Genomic DNA, 26,103 nt, shown 5'->3' with positions numbered 1-26,103 from the left:
AGATCATATTGTCAAGTACTGCATTTTATCATGACATGTTTTTATCGAATAACTAGCTATTTATGTTTAATAGCTACTGTACTTTTACACTTGTACTAGTTTGTGAATTTTGAAAACTTGTATTGGTGATTTGGAGTTGGGATATAATAATAATCATTTGATTATAAATTGAACGATGATAACCACAAATTTCTAGCAAAAATTAGACGAAATAATATGTAAAAAGAGGTACCAAATAGTAAATATATATTAATTATATTAAATAACGGAATATTTCATAAATTCATGGCATTTTAGGCAGTTTGGGATGTGTATTAAGTATAATACTTAAATGAAAAACTTGATAGGCGGTGTATTAAGTAAGGGGTGTGTATTAAGATATTAGGGGTGTGTATTTAAAATTTCTCATTTTTTTATGAGGAAAAAATTTCCATTAAAATGAGGAGCCACGATGACATCCTAAATTTACAACGTAAAAAAAAATAAGCTTCCAAAACATCAGACATAACTCTATTCTACAAAATGATAACATTTGCTGCATTGTGTTCTAAACTTGCTAACCTATCAGCAACTAAGTTAGCCGCCCTAAAAATATGGGAGAAGGAAATGTACTCAAAGTTTGAAGCCAAAGTTTCAATGTCCTTGTCCAGGATCAGCTTGAGAAGTCTAGCTCTCCATGGGGGTTGAGAAGTGTCGGTGACAGCTTAATTGTTAACCTTGACCTTCCCATACATATTACTTGATTGTTTCATCCTTACATACTGCCTCACCTACTGAAATGAGCTTGGTGTTAGGAGATGGCGTGAGATTACCACTATTTTACTCTTTTTTTTTTTTTATAAAGAAAATACAAAATAGTACATAGAAAGATATAAATACACAACCTTGAGAGCAATCAATGATACACAATGTTATATAAATATGAGATAATCACGTAGACAAAAGGAGCTAAAGCTAACAATGTTGGTTCGTAGTGTATAGATTGACTCATCAACTAGTAATTGAAAATAACATCTTCATATAACACCTCATTGTTACGGTTAGAGTTGCACTAAATAAATTATCTGCTGTTTTAACATATGAATCAAGTCTTTCATATCTTTGGGGTGAAAAGAACATTTTACAGTGGCTATAACTTTTCACCGTCGGACATTTGAGCTGGCTATGCAACCTCTTCTTATGTGATCCAACAGACAAATCAGCGCGTCGACCACGTCATCGGTAGGGGCCACGACCACTTTCTCTTTCTTAGGTGTCCTGACAAACTCCCGACCGTCAGATCAGACCAATCAGAGCCGTAGGCTGTGCATCTTCTACGGCAAGGGTGGGACCCAGCTAGATTCTAGTAAGATATGGTGGATATTTTAAGGTGGGGAGAGGTGAGGCGTGGAGGGTACACGTGGGAGTGCTGAGCTATTGAGGTGAGGTGTGAGGCATAAACCAAAAATAATAATAAAAAATTAAATAAAAAAAGGTGTGAGGCATAAAGTGTTTTAATATGTCGGCTGCTGATTGGATGAGATTTGAGTCAAGAACTGATCCTGTCCTGTAGACAATGAGTGCCTTCTGCGTCAGATTGACTAAACAAAGTGTTTCAACGTAAATTACATAAATAGCCCTTTTATGATGAGTAGAGATCTGAGGTGGCCAGTGGCAAATCGGGTAGTTTGTTGATTTGTGATTATTGTTAACCTTCTGACCTGAACAGTTAATCCACCTGAACGACCAAAGAAAGAAAAATTAGCCCACCATAAATTGGCGAGGACTTCATTAGATCGTTTTGACACAAAGAATACCATTGAAAAATGTATAATTTAAATTTTTTTGTTTTAATTAAGCTAGCGACATCTTCTATCGGTTTAAAGTGCGAACTTATAATGTCTTACAAAATTACTATTTTTAATGTTTGATGTAAATTGTTAGACAAAAATTATGTTACATAGCTTACATTAGAAAAAAATGATGTTCTGTGTAATGTAACAGACGATCTTACATCGAAATTTGTTTATTGTTACTTACTATCCGCCATCTAATTAAAACCGGTTATTAAAATACATATATATATATATATATACAGGGCCCTTCCAATGAAGGATCCCTATTTTAAGCCATTTATAGGGATAGGACATTACACCAACTTCCCAATTATAATTTTACATCTCCATCGTTCATATCTTAGGTCTATATGAGTAAATCACCTCTACAAAATTTCATATGATTTGGTGATCGTTAAGGCTTTCAAAAGTTCAATTTAGTTTTAATGACTTTCAACGGTTTTAGTTTGACATAAGCTGGACCGTTCAAAATCATTAAAACTAAATCAAACTTTTGAAAGTCTTAACGATCACCAAATCATATGAACTTTTGTAGAGGTGATCTACTCATATAGACCTAAGATATGAACGGTGGAGATGTAAAAATTCAATTGGGAAGTGGTGTAATGCCCTATCCTTAGAAAGTGGCCAAAAATAAGGATCCCTCAATGAAAAAGGGCTGTATATATATAATATCAAAAGTTGCCTTTGTATATTTTTATGACGCATTCACTTGGAAGATATTATTAGATGATTGGATTGTGGTCCATATGCATGCCACATAACCTAAATATTCACGTCATAGCTTTGGGAAAGATATTCAACGCAAGTATTTATTTTAGAAAAAGAAAACACAAAATTATATTGTTAGACTTTTATCTTTAATGATTTGAATAATAATAGGATAACCCATCGTAAATATCCCATTCCCAACATCTCTCATGCGTGGCTCAATGCCTCCATTTGGGCCGTCAATTAGTGGCCCGTCGTGGATTCCAAAGGTTCTATTCAACACATTTATTTATAGTTAATTCAGAAAAATAATAATTTAAAGGAAATTAAATCCAAAAGAAAAGGACCACGTCAGCCACATGACGGGCCGGATAGGTTGGATGCCGAACCTGGGAGGGCGCGTAGATCAAGTCATTATCGAACACGTGTACGGCTAATGTGACAAAGGAATAAATAAATTTAGCCAGCGTGATTTCCGAACGGGCCAGCTCAACAACAACCACAGCACCCCTCGTATTTATACGGTACAATCCTCCCTAATATACGACACGTGGTTGGTGACGTGGCCTTTTGCCTTGGCGCTCTTCTTTCTTTCTCCTCCTTCCCTCTCTCTCTCTGTCTGTTCTTCCTCCTCCTTAACCATCCTCACCTCTCTTTCTCTCTCTCTCTTCTCTATCTCTCTTTACGTTACTTTTCTCTTTCTCCGGTCTAAAATGCAGCAACCTGAAGTTCCGGTTTGCCGCCGCCATTGAAGACGCGTCTTTGAAGATAATTTGCTTTAATTTGTTGAGTTTATTTCGGTTTTGGATTTTGGACGTGAAGGAGGTGGAGATTTGGATTTTTCAGAGTTCAAGGTACGTAAAAAAAAAAATTTTGAATTATATTTAGGCGGTAGAAAATGTAGAGGAGGAAGAAAATTGAATTCAGGAGTTCTAGTTAGAAGAAACTAATTTTATTGGTATCTCTGAGCAGCTAAATAGGATTAGAGTGGGAGCTAAACTTGATCTTGATGATTTTTGTTTATGGTTGAATGTAAGATTTGGTAGATTGAATTGGTTGGTAAAGATTTGATTGGTACAACTCTGAACTTAGTTACCAGAAAAGGAGAAGATTTTGTTTAGGAAGGTAATTAGTGTGAGATTAGAGGTAATTAAAGCATATTAGAGAGGAATTTGAAGTTATATAGTGATTTTGTTTTAATAGATTTTGGTACAGAGGTAAACTTGTGTGATTTGGATCTTTAGGATTATGAGCCGGAAAAATCCCATCCATCATGATCTTGTTATAACGTGTGTTTGTGGAAATACGTTCTTACCCTTTTAAATTTCCAGACTTTGTCTTAAACTTAGATCCTGTTTGATTTTGAAGGTTTGATTGGTGCTGAAAGAGATCTGTGAACATAATCTTTGAAGATTATGAATAGAAAGAAAGAAAGCTATTAATTTGTGGACTAACAATCCCAAAAAGTCAAAAACAGAGTGAAATTGGAAAACAGTGAATCTAATTTCATAATTCTTACCAGAAGGGAAAAAAATCTGGGTTTAGTATCATCAGATTTTGTCATTGCCATTGTTCCCAGAACTTGTGTTCTTTCAAATGCTTTGATCTTTTTGGAAAGAGAATCTTAGTTTTCACTCCTTTTAAGTGTCCCCAATGGTTTTTTACATGACAGTGAAAAGTGAAAATGGGTTCATATACTGATTATTTTGTAGTAATACAGTTTGTCAAAGCAGCAGATTATCAACTTTCTTTCTTTAGCCTGGTTTCTATCACCTGGTTAACATCACTCTTTGTTTCAGACATCCAGTTATAGATAGCGTATTACTGTTGGCTCTACGTTAACTATTAGGAATGACTCCGTGACGTTTAATAATAATATCAGTGGTTGGATGGATAATCTCTTCCCGTTTTTTGTTCTTTTCTTTATCAGCCTTGTATGATTTCTTGTTGTCAATTACTGCCTGACAAGACTACTATTGATGCAGACTGAAGTTTGCATAGCCTATGTTACAGAACAAAGGAGTGATTCTGTAATCAAGGAAGCTAAAAACGTTAGTGTGTTGACCTATGGGTAACGATGATGAAGTGAAATCTGTGAAGACTGAACAATCATCTTCACCGCTGACCGCGGTAAGCTCAAACATATATTGTCTTTTTCTTTTTTAATTGTCAGAAGTACATGAACAATTATATTTTTCATATTAGATTTATAATGTCTTGACACTTTAATAAGCACCGAGGCCAAAAGTATTTAGATATATTGGTTTTTCATTCTTGGTGATTCACTATAGAGTTTGTGTCTAAATGTTTCATGGTCTTTTGCATTGGCAGGATCCCAAAAACCATACCAATCAGACGAATATTCATGTTTATCCTGATTGGGCAGCCATGCAGGTTACCAATATGCTTTTCTGGATTTTCTCAAACTTTGTTGGATTCATATTGTTGATTTTCACATAATCTGATTCATCTTAATATATATACTTTCAGGCATATTATGGTCCCAGAGTTCCTATGCCGCCATATTACAACTCACCAGCAGCTTCTGGCCATGCTCCCCATCCATATATGTGGGGACCCCCACAGGTCTTGCCTTATGCTCAATGCAGTTAAAAGCATCCAAGTTATTTGCAATTTATTCATGTCATCTGGAATAATTTTAGTATACTGTGATAAGTTGTTGAACTGTTGATTCTTTCAGACTATGATGTCACCCTATGGGGCACCTTATGCAGCAATATACTCTCACGGAAGTGTTTATGCGCATCCAGCAGTTCCTCTTGTAAGTTCAAATTCTTGTAATATTCAATCAAGATCCTATCATTTCAGTCAGCAGTATGATTTCTTTGCAATCGAGATCAATAATTAGATATTTTGGAGTGCTGAGTGTCATCAGTTTGAGTTGATGCGCTAATAAACTTTGAAACCGGAGGCTTAATTATAAATGCATCATCCCCTCTTTTAGTGGTGTTAATGCAAATGTACTTTTGATGGGTTGGCCGTTTATGATCATTACCCCATCTTAAGCAGAATTAATGAGTGTTCTTGTTTCTTATGTCCAACTAGAGTCTTAATCAATTATTCATATACTTCCTTCCCCCTCGAACTCAGATTGGTTTCAAAACTCAAACTTATCTGACATACTGGTTTTGGCTGTTATAGGGTTCAAATGGTCAAGGGGTTCCACTATCACCTGCTGTAAGTTCCAGCTCATGGTTTCAACATTATACTAGTCGTATGTTCCATCCATCATATAATCTGAGTTTATTATGCTGCAATAATGCAGGCTGCAAATCCGTCAAGTGTGGAAACACCTACAAAGTCATCTGGTAATAATGATCGAGGGTTGGTGAAAAGGTCAAAAGGATTTGATGCACTTGAAATGTCAATAGGCAATGGTAATGTTGAGAATGCTGAAGGTGAAGCTGATCAGTCTCTCTCCAAGAGGTTTGTAAACCAATTCCTCTTTCTTTCTGCTTTAATAATCTGGAAGTCTCTGCTTGACTATAATACGCCTTTCGCTTGTACATATTCCCATGATCGCCCACCAGTGGGTTCTGTCTAGTAATTTTACTGTCTTTGGCTAATTTTTCAAATTCCATGATCACTTCAACAGTTCTGCAACTGAAGGTTCTAGTAGTGATGGGAATGCTTCTCGGGTGAGTACATCAAGATTTTATTTTGCCATGATGATTTGAATAATAGAGAATCTTTGTACATATATATAACGGTGGTTAATAACAGTGAAGCTAAATTGCAATATCTTCAAATTTTATGTGCAGGCAAATCAATCCAGAAGAAAAAGAACTCGTGAGGGAACGCCCACCACTGGTATGGCACTTTTTCACCAAGTGTTATATTCTGCTGAACGGTATATCTGGCCTGCCATCACTCTTCTACTTTGTGTTGGCCGCAATCACTTTTGAATTTAAAAGCTAGTTCTCATCCCACTGTTTTGGCCAATGTATAGATGGTTCCCACAGACACTGCTAGTTTATCAACATTTAAAAACACAACCATTGATCTGCTCAGAATAGATAAATTGGAAATGAAAAACTGTTCAAGTCTGCCACCTTTGGACAAAAAACAATTTTAGTTGCCATATGTATGTTGCATATTGAGACTATTCTCTGTCGAACCCTCCTAAATACTACTAGTAGACAATGTTTAAGAGACACGTACCTTTGAGTTGCTCAGGACAGGTTGATTTGGGAATGACGAACCATTTAAGTTCATACTTTCTACTATGAAAAGAAGGCATCCTGTTGTAGTTTATTATTTGTCTTGGTCAGAGAATTTACAAATATGTCTGCTGGTTGATGCATTCCTATCACTGCAAATGTTAGTCTATTACAATTTCTGCAGGAATTTTTTTTTTTTTTATCGGAAGTTGAATTGATTTTGATATTTTTCTTTTTGTTTAGCATCATTTCAAAGACCATAAACTTGTATGGTGTGGGCCAATTATTCTTTTATAATCTAACACTCCCAGTGCACATTCTTTACCATTAGCGAGTCCAGCAAGTGAAATTGAAGCTGTAGGGACTTGTATTTAAGGATATTCTGCTTTGAAGCCTTTGAGTAATTCTCATAGAAAATTGAGTTGTTTGACTAAAATCTAGTTTTGATGTGTATTTTGCTCAATAGTTGTGGCAATAGCTGGAGATCAGAAACCTGAAATGCAGGCCAGTCCGGCTTCTGCAAAGGATGTAAACGCAGCTTCTAATAAGGTGTTGGGTACAACTGTTGCTGCTGTTGGTGTCCCAGCAAAATTGGTTAGACCGGCAGTGTCTCCTGGCATGACCACTGTGTTGGAACTCAAGAATCCGTCCAGCTTGAACTTGGCCAGTGCTACTAGTGTTCAACAACCCAGAGCAGTTTTGCCTCCAGAGACCTGGTTACAGGTATGGTCAAATATATGTATGTGGTTTTCAGTTGCGCCTTTGTTTCTTGAATATTTTGTCAGCGGGATATGCTCCATGGAATATAATAATCATGTATCATGCTTTACAGAATGAAAGGGAGCTCAAAAGGGAGAGGCGGAAACAATCTAATCGGGAATCTGCTAGAAGATCCAGGTTGAGGAAGCAGGTATGGAATTTGTAGATGTTGTAGAATTACTCGTATTGCTCATTAGTTTAGATATGAAGCTAATGCTTTAGATTCTTCTGTCCAGGCTGAGACTGATGAACTTGCACGAAAAGTTGAGGCCTTGAATGCTGATAATGAGTCACTTAAATCTGAAATAAATCGATTGGCAGAAAGTTCTGATAGACTGAGGGTTGAAAATGCTTCACTACTGGTAATCCACATGATATACATGGATCAGCTTTTCCCTTCACATATGGTTGAAATTTCCATGTCTTGTGCTGATCTAATTGTTGTTGCAACATCAGGAGAAACTGAAAAAAGCACGAGTAGGACGAATGGAAGAGATTATCATGAATATTGAAGATAACAGGGTCGAAGCTATTAGTACAGAAAACCTGCTGTCAAGAGTCAATAACTCCGGTGCAATAGCTAGAGATGTTGAGGAAGAGGGTAGCATGTATGAGAAAAAGGCTACGGCAAAGCTGCATCAGCTCCTGGATGCGAGTCCAAGGACTGATGCCATTGCTGCTAGCTAATGAATGGACCGGTATCTGTGTAGTCCTCCTAATCTTGTGTAGTTTTGGCATATTAAAAGCCCAAAATTACTGCTAACAATAAGCAGGAGAGCGTGACAGCTGAACAGGATATCAGGGTGCAAGCCGAAAGCTGAGCCTCTAATTTATACTTTGTGGTTAGTTATCTGATGAGTGATGACTGATGCCTGATAATGGCGTGTATTTCTAAACAGGACTATACTATTCAGAGGTGCCGGTATGGCCGCTGAATGTGATGTACATTGAAGAGTGCTAGAGTTTTGTTAAGAGTAGAAGAACCCTTATTTGTATGAATGTCTGGGTGTTGTATACATTGTTAACCTTTTACACTGATGTGGTAATTGTAATCTGTTGTACTCGATTGGTACGTTTGTGCTTTGGCTGTGTTGCTAACATGTAGCTTTGGACACGATTTTTTTGGTGAAAAACAAAGTCTCTATAGTAACATAAACCCCATTTCATGAGGAAGATTTGCTCAAAAGAGTTCAATAAATGGTAAGAACCACTTGTTTACAACAGTTGTGACAAGGAAGTGGTGAGACAAGGAAGTGGGATTGTGCAAAATTGTTTACATGGTGGGATGTGAGGCTGTTGAAGTTGCTTGAGGACTCGGCGATGGTCAGGGGGAGTGGGGTTTCATCAGACTCGGAGTAATGTAGAAAGGGTTTGAAGGGTTGGGGAGGGCAGATGAGATCTGAGGCCAAGGGAAAGAAGTGTTGGAGTGTTAGGGAAAGAGTGTGTGAGTTTAGGAAGGATGGTTTGGGTGAAATGGTGGAGAGGGTGAGGGAACTCATAAAAGTATACAAATTCAACCGACCGCAGAAGAGGAAAACAACGTCAAAAAAAGTGAGAGGTAGAGAGGTGGTAGGAACTGAGCCTGGTGGTAGCGAAAGCTGACATTGGTCAAAGAATTCTTTCTATAAATAGAAGAGTAATGCAATACCTGTTACTAACATATTGAATTATTGATGTATGTCTGCAATTTTTTTTTTCAGCTATAAATGTAGTGCCTTCATATTAATGTTATCTAACTTCAAAGCTAGGGAAACGACTTTGAGGTATTTAGTTGACAGTTTCAAATCACTATGCAAATAGAATAGTTGTTCTTCTGCTTATTGGTACAAGAAAGAGTGCAGCATCATTTGATTCTCGAACAGATACTTTCTAATGATGCGTTACTAGTTCTTCTCCAGTCCATTGTTCCATTCTTATTGAGGCTTGTTCTACCTGCAATTTCAATTTCAATCATTTGCTAAAATTAACCATAATCATAAACAAGGATTCCGGAATTTTAAGAACTGTAGATCGATGTAATTACCTCCTTGTTCCAGTTGGTTTTGTAAACGATGTAGGAGAGGATCAGTGTCTGCAAGAATGTCCCAAATATCATACCAAGCCAAATTCCCTATAACCAAACGTTGAGGCGTCATATAAGTATCAGTCATACTAATTCCTTGTTTGTGTTGGTGTTAGCAAGATTTGCTTCAGTAGCAAGTCAAGACTTGAGTAATGAGAATTGAGAAATGATAGTTTACCTCCACTCTTAAACCTGTTCGATAACCAAGAACAAACCCAAGAGGTAGCCCCACAACATAATAACAAAACAAGTTTATGGAAGCCACCAAAGCTTGCCACCCTCCTCCAACAGCAACACCTGCAAAAAAACAAAAAACAAAAAAAAGTGTTGTTTTCCTTGTTCTTCAAGGAGTGATATCTAGATGTTATGTTACCGCCTTTAGCGAAATGTAAACACATTAACTTTAAAAAAAGAATACCTGATATAACCGGCTGGACACTATTAAGTACCATTGTAACACTAAGAAGGATTGCCAAACGAGATACAGCATGTTGCAGCTCTTTGCTGCTGGTGAAAATGACAGCGAAATGATCCTTAGCAGCCAGGATGATCCCCCCGAAAAGAATTCCAATGATGAGAGACTCAACTATAGTGACAATGACAGAGTATTTTGCTGCTCTTGGACGCGCTGATCCAAGTTCATTGGAGACACGAACGCTGCCAATGAAGTAAGTTGTAGAGTTGATGATATTTACACAGTTGGATTTGGTAACAACATTTCCTTACCTTATAGCTGCATTCACCCCAATGAAAAATACTCCTTCCCATCCATTCACATTCATGCTGGAAGCGAAAAATAACAGCCTCATTAGGTAGGAAATTAAGCTAAGACAGTTGAATAGGCTAGGGATTAAGTGATGTGCTTAGATATGAGCTTACCATATTGAAAGGGAGCCAACAGCAATAACAGGATTCTCAAGGTGTCCGGTGAGAACAATAATGGTCATGAAATACCAAATCTCTAGGCAAAGCATTACAGCTGAAGCAATAGAGAGTTTCGAAAAGGCCCATAACTCCTTGAAAGCTAACAATGACAATCCCTTCCAGCCATCTCTGCACCAACCAATTACATATACCACCTGAGCCAATGCCATAGCCCAGGCTGAGACATTATAGGCCATAGCTGCACCAGTGGTTCCCCACCCCAAAACTTTGATGAAGACGCTTAGGAGTCCTATGTGTACTAGGAGTGTTGCAATGCCAATGCATGCTAGTACTCGTACCTTGCTCTGAGCTTGCAAGAACTTTTGTGTTGGGAAATTAATGGCAAGTGAAAACAGCTGAGGGATAGTTTGGATTGAGAACTTCCCGGCAAGGTCTGCAACGTCGTCTTCTTGCCCCAGGAGTTTCAAAGCGGGCCCTGAGTATATGTAGAGTGGTAGTAAACAGAAGCTAGCGAGAATCAGAATTATCCATGAGCGTTGCAAGTAAACTCCTAGCATGCCTACTTGCCCAGCACCAAATGCCTGCCCACATAGTGTTTCAAGTGCACTTGCCATACCAAGCTGCAATTTTATATGTAGCATTATTTCTTCATGAGGAAAGTTGGTACTTGATATGATGCAATTCTTGATAATATTGTTCACTCTGTGCTCCTATGTTTATGGACTTAGGATAGAAAGTGGAAACACAAGCAGCTGTGCTTGGATGAAACCAAGTAGAAACTCCTACTAATACAAGTGTTAACTTGGATTCTCAATATTTTGGAATTGCAACTCACTGCTGTTTCTTTTCTTGGTCACTACAGTTGCAACTGAAAGCGTAGATTTCACAACTGTTTGGTATTGTGATGAAAGTCGTCACGCAACAGTAGGTTGCATTAGCTGTCTGTGATCATATTGACCATATGCTAGTATCACTAAAGAAAGTTTGTTTCTAACAAGTCACTTGTTGAGACAGGTTTAACAAACTAAAAATGCTACTGTTACAAAATTATACCAAGATATATAATGTGACATGACAATAGCATAGAGAACCATATGAATGGATTATTTGTGGGAGCTATTAGTTAATTACTTACCAGGAAGCCGAAAGAGAAATTTCCGATGACAGACAGGGATATGGCAATAGCAGAGAGCTCAACATTGCCAATATGCCCAGCAAAGATGTTTGTGAATGAGTTAATACCATAGTTGCACAACATGTTAAAGATAATTGGCCCTGCAATCACCCAAAGCTTTTTGCTCTCCACAAAACATATTCTCTTGGCATCTCCAAAGCTTCTTATTGGTTCATAATCTCCACCAGAGCCACTAGTAGGGCTATGGACATCAGCTGGAGCAGTTTCCATGGCTGCAAATTCATGATTAGTCATTTGGGCCTTGCTTTCTTGGTCAGGTAAAAGTCCAGGAGAGGATGAGCTGCTGATCTTAATGTCTGAAACTTCATTATAATTCATCGGGTTTTGGCCAATAGTTTAAGGTTCAGAAGAGGATGAGTTACTAATCTTCATGTCTGAAACACAGTCCTTTGTTTATTGGATTTCGGCTTTGTTGGTTAGGTGAATTATATGGCTGAAACTCTGCGCACGTAATACGTAGTACTTTTGATTCTGAGGAATGTTTGCTGGCATGTTGCTGCATCAAGTTCAGAACCTACTTAGTCGATTCTTGCTTCGATTGAAATCAACAAAAAGAGGACGTTCAGTTGTAGACTAGGTAGTTGTTGGCAGAAGCAATTTCTAGTTTGTTTTGGTGACAAGTAACCATATCTCAAAGCAAAGGTGAGCTATTTCTTCATTCATCTTTACATTCATCATTGTTGCTTCAAATTTTCACATTGCTAATCAATGAAGATGATATCATGTTCCTTTCCTATATTAATTGTGATTGATAATTTCTCCCCCGTGCAAGCTAGGATTGGACCAGTGGAGTCATAGAATTTGTATCGTCTTCATTTAGGATGTTTAGCAAGATAGAAAAAATGAATAAATACATGAATGTTTCAACAAAGATTCAACAATCAGAGTGGCGCAGCGGAAGCGTGGTGGGCCCATAACCCACAGGTCCCAGGATCGAAACCTGGCTCTGATACAGAGTGGCTTCCGAAATTTTTTTTTCACAATCTTTTATTTACTGAACAAATAATCTTTCACATTTTTTCATTTCAGATGCTGAATAAATAATTTGTATCCAGTAACTTCTATTAGAATCAGTCTAGACAGTCTAGTCCAGTATTCTATCAAAATTGCACTGCCTCCAACATAACCATGGATGAAAAATACAGAATTTTCATCAAAAAAAGATTATTACACAAGGATTGTAATTATTTTTCGAGCTCCGTTCTTTCACAAAGAACTGAAAAGATAGAAGGTTGAGGTCTAGAGTTTCATTACAAGGTTTAAACCTATCCTAGTTTGAACAATCTAGCGAGCTACAACAGGACATTTCTAAAATTTCACCTAGTAGCTGACATTAACTAAAGCACTTTTTACCCTACAAGTTATGTACTATTCTTCAGAAACCACCCTTTTCAAGATCCAGGTTCTCACTACAGAAACTCGAAGGCACGACAGAGAGCTGCAACCTCCCTGTCCATTCCTCTCCTGGCTTCAACGTGACGAGTTTCTCAATTGCTGCAGCATCCACACAAAGCATCTGCTTGTACTCCTCGTCACCAAAATCAACCATGGATTTTGATTTCTTCTCCCACGGATTCCAAACGACTGAAAATGGGAAATCAAATTGCTTATTAAAATTAATCAAACATCATATATCTTGGCGGGCCTTTAAGTGGATTTATGCATCTAGTAATCACTATGATACATAACTCCTTTTTGCCTAAAATTATCCCTTTTCCACAATAATAATAAACAAAAATGTATGTCAAGCACAATAGTTGGTGTATTCAACTGGTACTAGTTGGCAAAACAACTAAAAAAACTAAAATTTAAATTAAGTTAACTAATTCAAACCAAAATCAGAAGATTAACATATACCAGCTTACCAACATCTGGTAGTCCCTCCTTTCTGATTACATATGTCTGCTTTTTTTCATGATCAAGAACTGCAATAACTTTGCGTGAACTCAAATAAAGTCGATCAACCTGCCAGGAGAACAAATTTATGTTAACAATTACCACAAAATCTAAACCTTTTCTTTTTCTTTTGAAAATAATGCCGTTTGAGGAAGTGAAATAGTATTTCATCTTTGCTACTACTTCTAATAGTTGCCAAAGAGTGTTTAAATATGATTGTACTTTTTGTGAGACAATGAAGGGGGTACAGATAACTGATAAGCAATTCAGTCACTCAAAAGTTTTAGAATTCAACATCTGTTCATTCTGCAAACATTTTCATTCTCTACACTGTAACCCAATCTTGGGTTTACTTCTTATATAAGTAAAAGTCATTTCACTGAAGTAAACAAAACAAAACTTACCTCTGATTCAAAAGTTATGGCATCTCCTTGTTCGGTGAAACGTTCTCTTTGATAGAGGTTGTCTAAGTAGTCACATGTCTCCAGCCCTTCGATCCTCACCTCACTATGGAGTGATATTCAGTAAATTATATTTATATAATTGGATGGATTCACGAAATTAAAAAGGGCAGAACAATTCCTAATTCAACCAAGAGTGCTCCATACCTTATATCAGAAACCAAAAGATAAGTGTGGTAGGCGAAAGAGAAACTAAACATCTTGCCATTAACATTCCTAACTCGTGATATCAGGGTCAGATCTCCGTTTATTGCAAGAGACACCCTTAGGCGAAACTCAAAACTGAAAATAAAGGAAGGGGAAAAAGAATAAGATCTAGGTTTATAGCAGAGTACCGCTTGAAACATAGATACATATATGAGGAACTTCTATAGTGCAGTAATGCATTAACACATAGATTGGCTCCATGCAATAGTAGCCCAGTCCACTACCATACAAAATTGGTCTACGGTTATACAGAGTTGGTCTGGATTATGCACTGATGCACCATAGGGACCCATATATAAGTACGTTACACATAAGATAAAGTAGCCCAACTGTACGTCCTCAGTATATCTTACTAAGGGAGCAGAGACACTAGGATCTCTTCAGAACACAAAAGCTCCCATGATTAACACTGTATTATGATTTCAAGCGAAGTTTAAGGATTGAGCGATACCTCTAATATCGCTAAATTGTCACTGACAGAGTGACAGTTACTATTAGAATAAGTCGTACAAACTAAAATAAATAGAAACAATGAGAAGTGCTCATTCTCTCATGAGACAGAATACATGCAGTTTTATCTAAGGAATCAGCATCCAAGCTCATACCTATGGGGCCAGCACTTCAGGTCCTCTTCAGATGGTTTCAGTAGTAGATCAACATAGGATTTTCCCTGGGAATCATTTGGGTGAAGCACGGGTGGATTATCATCAATTGCCCAGACCTTGTTTCTTGCAAAACCATGCATTTCTAAGGATCCACAATTCCCAAACTTCAAAAGCATAAAGTAAAGAGCATCAGTAAATTGGATGTTTCAAGTAAAAGTAAAAGCAAAAATAAAAGGACAAAAACAAGTGCGAGAATAACTATCCATACCTGTGGGAAACAAATGGGAATTCCTCCTCGCATTGCTTTTGGGGGCTTGAATATTGCCTATGATTAATCAAGCATGTATTAAAATGATTTATCATCAGTTCCTGTAAGAAGTGCGATACATTTTCGCCTATCATTGTAACTATGATCACATTCTGCCAAAGCACCCTCTAAAGCTACTGTACATGATGCCAAAAAAATTAATTATATTGTCAGGGTATGGCTTAGCATAAGACAGCAGAAGCAATTGAAATCTGGACCAGCAAATGTATAATTAGAACATCACTAATCAACTGTCGACTAGCACACATTGAAAACTTCCACAATAGAATTAAATCAAGTCAACCAGGTTTTTAAGTCTTGATCAGACAACTACATAATCTATATGCTATTGACCAGTCAACAAAGTCATATGAAGCCGGATATAGTACACATAGTACCCCCAAACCAGAGAGCTGAAAGTTCTAGTTTGATCTGGAAAAGTGTATAGCGCCTGAAAGCTGCCACTAGACATATTTATGTGATTACTTAGCTGAAAAATCAGAAAAGTTCTGTCTGCCAATCTCCATTAACAATAAAACTCTTACATATTGATACAAGCTCAAAAAAGATATTTTTTTATTTATATTTATGACAACCACAGATATCAAAACCAATATATATGTATATATGTCAGAATCTAAAATTTATACCTTACTACTAGTGAATAAGAGTTCTTCTCCATGCTCATTCCTCCATGATGTGACCTGTCCTCCATGCAAGCTGACCTATATTATCCAGAAGAAACATTATTAAATACAGGCAATTAAATACTCCTCCTATCAGAACCGATTAACCCAGTATCAATTGAACAATTTAACAATTTAAAGATATTCTGTAATCTGTATCCCATGCTTTAAAGAAAGGAAGAACTAATTCAAAAGGGGGAAAAAAAAAAAAGAATTCTCACCTGTGCTGAAGCCCCTTGTGGGTTTCGAAGAACAACTTGTCCAACCCCATTCAAGTCCTTTGTGATCTCAACTGCTGCCTTACAGTCCCAGACTGCTGATGAATGCCCCATTTTTGAAAAAGCACACACAACTCTACCTCTTCAAGACTAACTTTACTACCTCAATTCTCTCTGAAACAAAAGCAGTGATGGATTTAAAAGGAGTAGAACTCACACTGAGACAGTAGGAGATCTAAAAAATAAATAAACCAAACAACTTCAGAGATTTTGATCAAGCTGCAATCTTTTGAATCAAATGAAACAATCCAACAAGCAATTTAAGCTTCCTAATCTCAATCTGCCACAATCTCTCAGATCTGGAGATTCCCAATTCCTAGGATAAACCCAAAATGTTAATGCATATAAATATGCCTTGATACCCAGAAAACCCAAAAGGTGAAATTTGGCAGCTGCACAGGAAAAAACCAACACCAACCTAAAATTCATAAAAGCATAAAACAAGTCCTCAGGTGCTCTGTCATGTACTTCCTAACTATGGAGCTATAGTCCAAGTTATCAAAAAGAACAGAACACCCAATTCTCAACTGTATCAGTTTCAAAAACCCATCAAAGGAAAGAAGAAAAAAGAATTCAATTTTACCAAGAACTGTACCTGTAATTTCCCTAATTACCATAAAAGTCTAAGCACTAATAAAACAAACCCACCAAGAAGACCATAAAAGCTAGATTCTTTGGGGCATAGGGAACTTTAAGTACATCTCAAATGAACCAAGGGACTCAAACTTACTAGCTAAAGTGCTAAACAATGCCCCCATTGAAGAAGGCCTTGAAAGAGCACTAAAACAGAGTACGAGGTCAAGTTTTGAAGAAACGGAAGCATTCAGTGTTTTAGAGGTTTGCTAATTATAATGACGGAAACTGATGCGTGAAGAACCCAAAAGGAGAAGAGAAAATATAAAAAGGAAAGGTGGAAGGTGGAAGCATGAGAAGAGGTGCATAAAACAAGGAAATGTACATGTGTGATGATGATAAGGAGGAAAGGACGTTCTTTGTACTTGTGTATGGGTAAATGTTGCAGCGATCTAGGACGTGGAGATTGGAGAACTAGTACAGCCAGGGATTTCGAGAGCGGAGACCATTCGTTTTTTTCCATTGTTCATTGATGACTCAGAGTCGTTCGGACCGAGGATTAAAATATCGATAATTAAAAAGTTTTTAACGTTAAAAAAAATAGATATTTCAAATGAAATATCAAAAAAATATCGATATTAGTAAATTATTAGAAAAAAATATATAGAAAAATGATGAATTTGATGGAGTGTATATATTCTAAAAGGTACATGTCCTGTCATAATTGCATTATAGTGTTGGTGGCTGAGGCGTTATTACCTCTTTTGGGCAAACCAAGGTTCCAGTCCTGTAATATCGCGAAATGTCCAATATATTAGCTGATATTATGACGGAATGACAAAGATATATTGCCACAATGAAAAAACGAAAATATCGCCGAAATATCGATGATATTTTCGTTTTTCAGTCCTTGATTTGGACTTTCACCGAAAGATTAACTCTGATTATTTTCTTCTAGTAAATACCGGACAAAATTAATAAATCATATTAATTGAAATTCAGATGGTTCAGTTTTAAGTGCTCAGTTACACAACTCAAACATACTAAACTTAAACCGAATTAAAGAGATAAATTAATTCAGCATCAGTATCCACACCCTGGTGTCAATGCCAGTATGATACCTAAACTCTCAACTATACTGATGTGATACCCGATGTCTTATCTTGATATCGACGAGACCAATGTTGTCGACAACATGTCTTCGTCCAGTTTATGTGTTGGCTTCGCCAAATTGTGAAATTCTTGTATTCTAAGGCTTTGGTTGTGGCAAGAATGAGGGGGGGATAATAAATCGTCTAGTCTGATATGTTGTGAAGGCAAGCCGCAAGACTCCATTTTACGCTAATTATGTCAAGGTCAACTTTAACATGGCTACTGGCTACACCCATCAATGGATACAATGCCCTAGCTGGAATGCTAAGGTGACTCGTCTGCTTGCACCCAAATAGGTCAAGTGCCAATCAACAAATGAGAGAAGTGGTTAAGTTTAGCCATTTTTATTGAGCTCAATTCTTGGAAGAGAATGCAACCAAAGAGCTTCATTTCCTTGTCTGGCCGCATGTCTTTATGCTGTTGTCAGATGGGGTTTGTCCATCCCTTATGGGTTAGGTCTTGACCTCCTTGATTTTCTTGAGGGAGGAAAGAATAAGTCACCTAGATAGGTGGTTCGGTGCACCTATGCGCCTTGTGTGAAGTTGGGGAGGTCGAGCTTGCTGGATTCTTTCAAGCGAAGGACGAGAATGAAGATGTCAAAAATGTGGTTGGATCTTGTGGTGGTCGGTCGTTTGGTTGCTATTGTCATTTTTGTTGGTTGGTGAAAGACAAATTCCTTTCATTATGATCAAGATCGAAGCAACGGTCAACTGTCGCGGTGGCCTCTGATTTTTGTTCTTGTTGGTTGTTGAAGGCGCCCCCTTCCCTTCTTTTGGATCGAAGTGGAGGTTGACGTGGTGGTGTAGACGACGACGAGTTCTTGAAAGTTTAGTATGGTTCGTGGCTGGTGGGTGGTGGGATTTGGCCTCTTTTGGGCTTTTGTGTTGTTGGGCTAGGAAATGGGCTTGACTTGGGTTGGGTCTAGTAAATTTTTAGTTTTTATTCTAGATTTATAATTGTTTTGTAAGCTAATATTTTAGATTCTGGATAAGTTAGATTCGTCTAACTTGTTAATGATTACTAATCAAGATGCTTCATATAGGGGTTTTGTAGCATGAAGACAACATAGGGTTCTTGTCTAAGTTGCACGGACACGGACACGAACACAGCGACACGACACGGTAAAACTCAAAAACTGAGTTTCCGACACGGCTTGGACACGGCAAACATAATTATATATTTATGTATTTTTAATAAATAAAAAAGATACTAAAATATGAAATAACTTCATTATATTACCAAATAAAGTTCTAAATTCAATCCATTGCATAACCATAAGAAATAACATTAAAGAGAGTCAATTGCAAATGATAAAAGTGCATAAGAAATAATATTAAAGATAGTCAATTTTCTCCCCCTATTTTCACTGTCCCATCATCATCAATTACTACCTCTTTAGTGACATACTTCCAAAGAGGAGCGATTAGTTTGTCTGGCTCATTCGACTCAACATTAGGTTCGGTTGAAACAGCACTTGAGCTCATCCTATTTATAAAATTGATTGAATTGAATAAAGAATAAGCAGGCAACATACACACAAAATTTCATATATAATTATACAGTGATTACTAATCTCAGTAATATTAGAAAGATACAGAATGGGGAGAGGTTGAGGAAAGGAAGACTAACCTTAGCAAAGGCAGCGGCGGCAGACAGCGGAGAGAAGAGATCGGATGGGTGAAGAGAAGAGAATGAGTGTCATCGACGGACCTTTTCTTCGTCCTCTTCTTCGTTGTTTCCTGTCGGCGGAGAGAGGAGAGGGAGAAAAGAGATCGAATCGGTGAAGAGAAGAGAATGGGTGTTGTCGGCAGATGTTTTCTTCGTCCTCTTCTTCGTTGTTTCTTGTCACCAGAGATAGGAGAGAAGAGAATCAAAGAGATCGAATGGGACTGAAAACCTCTATTGCGGTCTGCGCCATTTAGGTTTTTTTTTTTAAAGTCTGAAACGCTAACGTGGCGTGTCGCAACGTGTCCACGACGTGTCTGAAAAGTCAACTTTTCTAGACACGCCACGTGGCGTGTCATACACGTTTTTTGTCGTGTCGGCGTGTAGGAGAGTTTTGCGTGTCGAAAGTGTCAAACACTCCGACACTCCACATGGGTGGAGTGTCGGTTCAACATAGGTTCTCGTATGTTGTTTTGCATGATTCAATATTAACATAGTCCGCGAGAGTGGGTTGCGTTCATGTTGTTACCTATAATAGTTTATCAATATAAAGGCTTTATGTTCTTTCAAATAAAAAAAATATTTTAATGAAGAGTATTTTAAATACATACCCTAAATAACTTAATACACATTCTTATTATTTGATATTTTAAATAAGATTTGATTGATATGTTAAATGACTAAAAGCGGCATGTGTAATACAATTTAAATAGTAAAAAAAAACTTATATTTGGAAACTAATAATGTGAAATATAAACCAAATTAAAATATTAAAAATGAAAACTTATTTTTGGAAACTTATTAAGTGAATTAGAACAAATTAAATTTTTAAGATCGAGAATTTATTTAGGGAAACTATTAAAGTAAACATAAAATTTGCAAGGAAATTTGGATAATCAATTAATTACTTTTTTATCTTTAAAGATTCATAATTTCCAAGTTTAGGGTGTCAAAGTGTCAAATGATGTAATTGTTATGCATATGATCGAACACCTATTTCATTATATTTCACATATTTTCATTTTCACCTAAACACACTATTCAAATATGTATTTTTCATCTTGTTTATCATTTTCATGTTTAAGTATTTGAAATGAACAATGAATTTGTAAGAATTTCTCAAGAACTAACACAATAAGTAATAGATATGAACATCTATAAAATGTTAATTTATATAAATATATATTAATTATACAATAATAATAGTGTTAATATAGTCACATAATATAATATTTCATTGATTTTTAGATTAAGGGTATTTTAGGTATTTTGGGTTGCGTATTTAGTAAAATATTCGAATGAGGAATTAAATAAGTGGTGTATTGAGAAAGAAATGTGTATTAAGTTATTTGGGGTGTGCATATAAAATTTCTCTTTAATGAACGATCAAAAAGTAATATATTAGGTAAAATATTGTATAGTCCTAGTGGTTTGAAGTCGACATCTGTTTAGTCCTTATGGTTTTATTTTAATCTGAATAGTCCTTAAAGTCATGATTTTTCATCCAAATAGTCCTCATGGTTTTATTTTAATCTGAATAGTCCTTAAAGTCATAATTTTTCATCCAGATAGTCCTTATGGCCTTTAACTGAGAAAATTATCGGAATGACTATTTAGATGAAAAATCATGATTTTAACGACTATTCAGATTAAAAGAAAACCATAAGGACTATTTGGATGAAAAATTGTGACTTTAAGGACTATTCAGATTAAAATAAAACCATAAAGACTAAACAGATGTCGACTTCAAACCACAAGAACTAAACAAATTTCAATTCTAATATATTTATGGCACATTTACCTATTTGAAATGGAAAATATCATGTATAAGAGACAACTAGAAGGGAAGAAGTCATGGATCAAAGACAACTCGAGTGGAAGAAGTCATAGATCAGAGACAACTTGAACAGAAGAAGTCATGAATCAAAGACAATTGTAGTGTACGTAGAAAGAACGAATCGATCGGTGGGGGATCAAAATGATTCCCAAACTCAAGTCTCTCATTGATTATGAATAATTGAGGGTTATTTAGAAATCAATTCTTGATAATAATGCATTGAACCTACACTCATTCTGACATGAGTTTAAGAAACAAGTTGTTGTTGGAGATGAGAGATCCCACATTGGAAAAGTGACAAATAAAATATAACTTATAAGTGGGTGGATCATTCCTCATTATACCGAGATCTTTTATGATTAAAACCCAACACCTTAAAGGTGGTTAAGTTAGGACAATATCGGTACACAGATGATCCACGGCCACGCTTGTAATACCCTAGATTTTCATATCAATTTTCCTTGTATTATTTCCGGAATTAATGAAAATTCTTATTTGGTTGTGCGAAGTTGAAGTTCGGGAGTATTTTTTTAGGTGCTTTATCTTTTAAGAGACCAAAAAGTTGACTTTATTTTTCGTAAGTTATTTTCGAAAACTTCCTTCATGAAAGTTGTAGAGTTTGGCGATATGAGTTCGTAGACGTGCGACACGCATAAATCGGATGTCGTATGAGAAACTTATGGTCATAGAAAGTTAGTTTCCGGTTTTGGAAAGAGTATAAGTAGAAAAATGTGTGGGAGTTATTTTTGGGAACCCTAAAGTCAGCTCTCTCTCTTCTCTCTCTTCCTATCCCGAGCTCATCCCGCACCCCCAACTTTGACCGGAGCTATCTCCGTCGTTCGGCCACCGATTGGACCGCCGCCGGTCCCGTTCGACTCACACGGATGTCCACTTCAATTCTGGGCTGGTGTGGCGCGGCGCTGGAAGCCGAAAATAGAGCTCTTGGCCGAAGAAGAGAGCTGCTGTGTCACCGGTCGGACTCGCCGTTTACAGCGGCGATGAGGGGTAACCATAGGTGAGTTTTGGTCCTCTTCTCCTCCTGGTTGTGGCTAGGCATAGATGGAAACAAGTTTTTGAGGTTTTGAGCCCGGATTTGCAGGTTTGGAATTTGAATTCGGGTTGGCGTTTCGAGGCGTTTTCCGGCTGATTCCGGCCAAATCGGTTAAAACCTCAGGTATTAAAGTTGCTCTCCATGTTTCAATCTACAAGTTTCATGTTGTGAGTTTCCCCAAATATTGAGTTTGGTGGTGGCGCGTGGGGCTCACTCGCTGTTGCCTGTGGCGGCGCTTGGGAGCGTGTCCAGGCAGTGTGGGGGCGTTGGTTGCCGTGTTAGCTAGTCCTTGTAGTTGCTAGTGTGTTTGTTGTGTGTGAAGGCTAAGTGTTGATAGTTTTTGCATCTTAGGTGCTAAGTTGTTCTTGGTGTTCGTTAGGTCGAAAACCTTGAAAGTTTGATCTTGGAGGTAGTATGGTTGTTGTTGAGTGTCCAATGACATTGAGAGGTCTTGGAAGAAGGATTGCCCTTCTTTGGGCAACCTTTAAGATTAGGAGTACTTTGTTCCTTGTTGAGAATTTACTAAGGTTTTTAATTGTGTAATTTTAGGTGTTTTGTGAGGTTGTGGTTAGCTTGACTCTTGTGTTTTGCTGAAACGTAGTGGGATATTGAGGTGAGTAAATCTCACCAAGGTTCACTTTTGAACCAAATTTTATTATGGTCATTTGATGTTGATGTTGAATTTAATAACATGTCATTATTTGTTTTTAAAATATATGAGCTTGATCGCCAACGGCTCATAGGTAAGATAAAACAAGTTTTCCTTATATGTTTATTTTTAAGGTTCATGTGATCATAATTTAATTGATTATTGATAGGTTATTCTTGTGGAATATCTATATTGTTCATACAAATATATATATATATATATATATATATATATATGTGGAAGGATATAATTTATGATGTGATCTTGTGTTGTTGATGATGATGTTGTGATATTGTGATTGTTGGATAAATAGCCAAATCGGGTTTCAAGCCTTTAATCGGGTGATTGGTTACGGTTAAGATGTTATTTATTATTTTTATGTTTTGATATTGGACAGTCAAACTGGGTTCCAAACCTTTGGCTGGGTGATTGGTTACGGTTAGGAATAGAGCTCTAGTCCGTCTGTCGGTGTAGGTCATGGGAGATATTTTATGGTATCTGGGACCCATGGGTACACAAATTGTTGTTGTAGGTCATGAGAGGTATTCATTAATATCTAGAACTCATGAGTACATGTTATTTGTAAAAGTGTTGGATTTGTGGTTTTAAATATAAATCTAAATTTTGCTCTTGGTATATATTTGGATGTTTAAAAGTGTTGTGTTATCTTTGAGAGATTACTCATACGGGCTTTTTAGTTTACCGGGTTTGTTGTTTACAACCCGGTGCACCAGTTCTTGGTGTAGGGCACCGGGTTAGACCTGCAGGTGAGAATCAGTATGGTTAAGGTGAAGGCTTAGCGGCAGGGTTTTTGTTGGGTTTTGTTATTCACTGTATATTTTTATATTTGGGGTAGACAATATTAAACTCATGTGAGTGTTTTCATTTTCTTGACTTTCAAGTTTATGTAAACAAGGAAATGTAATATTTAACTCAGTGTTGAATTGTGTGACATTTACATTTCCGCATTGTGTTTAGTTTTCCTTGAAGTTTGTTTAAAACAGATTTTGGGATTATAAAATTTTAAGTTATATCATGCCAAAATTTTTGAAAATTATCCTTCGAGAATTGGGGTGTGACTAACGCTTGTCGCTATTTGACATGGTATCAGAGCGGGTCCCTCTCTAGTTGCGTCTCCAATGAGCCCGGGTTGGTTCTTTCAGGGGTCATGGCCCTGATTTGGTTCTTTCAAGTTTGGAGTTGATTCAACCTAGTTTGGTTCTTTCGAGTTTGGGGTTCTTTCGGTTGTCATGGGGCTCGGGTTCAGTTTGTTAATCAGTTTCACAAGCATACCTAAAAGTTAGGTCACACGTGAGAGGGAGTGTTGGAGATGAGAGATCTCACATTGGAAAAGTGACAAATAAAATATAACTTCTAAGTGGGTGAATCATTCCTAATTGTACCAAGACTTTTTGTAATTAAAACTCAACACCTTAAAGGTAGTTGGGACAATATCAGTACACAAATGATCCATGAGTCACGCTTGTCGCTGTTTGACACCGATATTGTGGCCAACTACTAGCTATCTAGTAGAAGTACTATGAGCTAAGAAGTTAAACCCCCTTAATTCATACATAGTGAAGACATAGTCGAGTGTTTTGAGTGAGTTTTTAGTTATTGTTCTCATCATGAAAGAAGAATAAAACGAATACAGATCACTACCTACAAATTTGATCTCATTTTCAGTTTTAACTTTCTTCAACAACAATACACCATCAATTAGTTTGAGATGAATAGTACTGTGTCTGATCGTAATTTCGGTGTCAATATTAACCAACAAAAAACAATCAAAGAAATTCGCATAACCTAGAGATATGTTTTTTGATGTATTCTTTATACCTGGCTTTTGATGTATTCTTTGTGCCTAAGACTACATAATTTCATTTTGATCCCAAGGATTGTTGAAGTTGAACTTTCTCCTACCAAACTCGTTATGAAAATGAAATATTTTTAGAGAAGCTTTGCCGTTGCCGCCATGTCATCATCCAAAACGATGCGCGTGAATCTCGAGCTTAAATTGCTGCTACCCCTTAGCCAAAGCCAAAGCCCTAACCTCTCTTTCATAAATAGAACCACTTTCTCATCCATGATCCGATTTCCTGAAACTCAATTCTTCACATTCCTTGCTTCCGCCTAACCTGAATCTACATCTTCTTTTCCCTTCCCTTCCCGCTCCGATCAGATTTCATCCCAACATAGACAATATCATTACGTAGCACTAATATTGTTCATATCCCATTGATTGATCCACATTGCATCCAAAATGTTCAAAACACAAGCCATCATTCGATCCGATTCGTGATCGATTGCCCTCTCTTTTCTGCAAAATCCAGAGAAGGAAAAGGTTCTGAGGCCTAAATGTCCCAGCAATCACCAGTAAAACCGGTGCTGAAGAAGCCACCGGGATACAGAGACCCGAACCAACAGCCTAGACTGGTTCCCGGCCAGACTCCCCGAAAACCGGTTCCCCTCCCTCCCTCATTTCAGCCACTACCGAAGCCCCGGCGCAACAGTTGCTGCCGTGTCTTTTGTTGGGTGTCTTGCATTTTAATCCTTGTGATCATCGTCGTCGTAGCGCTGGCTGCCGGAATATTCTTCCTCTTATTCGATCCAAGGCTCCCTCTGGTTTACTTGCGTTCGTTTCAGATACCTCTATTCAATACCACGGTGAAATCCGGAGGGACTTACCTCGACTCATGGACAGTTCCGGAGATGGAGGTGAAGAACCCTAATGGTAAGTTAGACATATTCTACTCAGTGTTGCATGCCTACGTCAGTGTCGGGGACCCGAACGACATAGGGTTGGTGTTGGGGATGAAAGAGCTGGGAGGGTTTACGCAGAAGTCGAGGAACACGACGACTGTTAAGTTTGATTACGTGGTGAAGGATCGGCAGCTGAACGACGCGGTGGCGAAGAAGCTGAGGAGTCAGTATGAGGGGAAAGTGATGAAGGTTGGGGTGGAGATGAAGACCAAGGTAGGTTATGTGGTGAAGGGGTGGAGGATAGGTACGATGGATATTGATGTAGAATGTGGGGATGTCACGATGAAGGAGATTCATACTGGCAGTACCATGCCCAAGTGTAAAATGCACGCCTACAAATGGTAA

The 26,103-nt window shown here is 37.4% G+C and overlaps 4 protein-coding genes and 1 non-coding gene across 5 annotated transcripts; 3 read left to right on the top strand and 2 right to left on the bottom strand.

Annotated features, from left to right (window-relative positions):
* Positions 1–3,127: 3,127 nt before the first annotated feature.
* On the top strand, positions 3,128–8,614 carry LOC101299415 (common plant regulatory factor 1-like). The gene is made up of 13 exons (XM_004306654.1): positions 3,128–3,400; positions 4,532–4,676; positions 4,878–4,940; positions 5,037–5,132; positions 5,248–5,328; positions 5,709–5,744; positions 5,833–5,993; positions 6,163–6,205; positions 6,329–6,377; positions 7,194–7,450; positions 7,560–7,637; positions 7,723–7,848; positions 7,943–8,614. The coding sequence occupies exons 2-13, from the start codon at positions 4,614–4,616 to the stop codon at positions 8,171–8,173; spliced, it is 1,284 nt and encodes a 427-aa protein (XP_004306702.1). The 5' UTR covers positions 3,128–3,400; positions 4,532–4,613; the 3' UTR covers positions 8,174–8,614.
* A 642-nt stretch (positions 8,615–9,256) lies between these two features.
* LOC101301147 (protein TRANSPARENT TESTA 12-like) lies at positions 9,257–11,946 on the bottom strand. The gene is made up of 7 exons (XM_004308278.1): positions 11,569–11,946; positions 10,428–11,053; positions 10,275–10,331; positions 9,967–10,205; positions 9,727–9,845; positions 9,510–9,596; positions 9,257–9,418 (listed from the first exon to the last, which is right to left on the bottom strand). The coding sequence occupies exons 1-7, from the start codon at positions 11,944–11,946 to the stop codon at positions 9,356–9,358; spliced, it is 1,569 nt and encodes a 522-aa protein (XP_004308326.1). The 3' UTR covers positions 9,257–9,355.
* A 562-nt stretch (positions 11,947–12,508) lies between these two features.
* TRNAM-CAU lies at positions 12,509–12,580 on the top strand. The gene has a single exon. It is a non-coding gene; the product is annotated as a tRNA-Met (tRNA).
* A 181-nt stretch (positions 12,581–12,761) lies between these two features.
* Positions 12,762–17,006, bottom strand: LOC101299122 (putative glucose-6-phosphate 1-epimerase-like). The gene is made up of 9 exons (XM_004306653.1): positions 16,799–17,006; positions 16,012–16,182; positions 15,755–15,829; positions 15,066–15,122; positions 14,798–14,961; positions 14,133–14,267; positions 13,929–14,031; positions 13,494–13,593; positions 12,762–13,212 (listed from the first exon to the last, which is right to left on the bottom strand). Exons 2-9 carry the CDS (start codon positions 16,120–16,122, stop codon positions 13,004–13,006), a joined length of 954 nt encoding a protein of 317 aa, XP_004306701.1. The 5' UTR covers positions 16,123–16,182; positions 16,799–17,006; the 3' UTR covers positions 12,762–13,003.
* Positions 17,007–25,353: 8,347 nt separating this feature from the next.
* On the top strand, positions 25,354–26,103 carry LOC101300861. Its single transcript, XM_004308277.1, has one exon. The coding sequence runs from the start codon at positions 25,354–25,356 to the stop codon at positions 26,101–26,103; it is 750 nt and encodes a 249-aa protein (XP_004308325.1).

This window comes from Fragaria vesca, linkage group LG7 (assembly GCF_000184155.1).
Source record: "Fragaria vesca subsp. vesca linkage group LG7, FraVesHawaii_1.0, whole genome shotgun sequence".
Lineage (NCBI taxonomy): Eukaryota > Viridiplantae > Streptophyta > Magnoliopsida > Rosales > Rosaceae > Fragaria > Fragaria vesca.
This window is presented reverse-complemented; position numbering and strand designations above follow the sequence as displayed.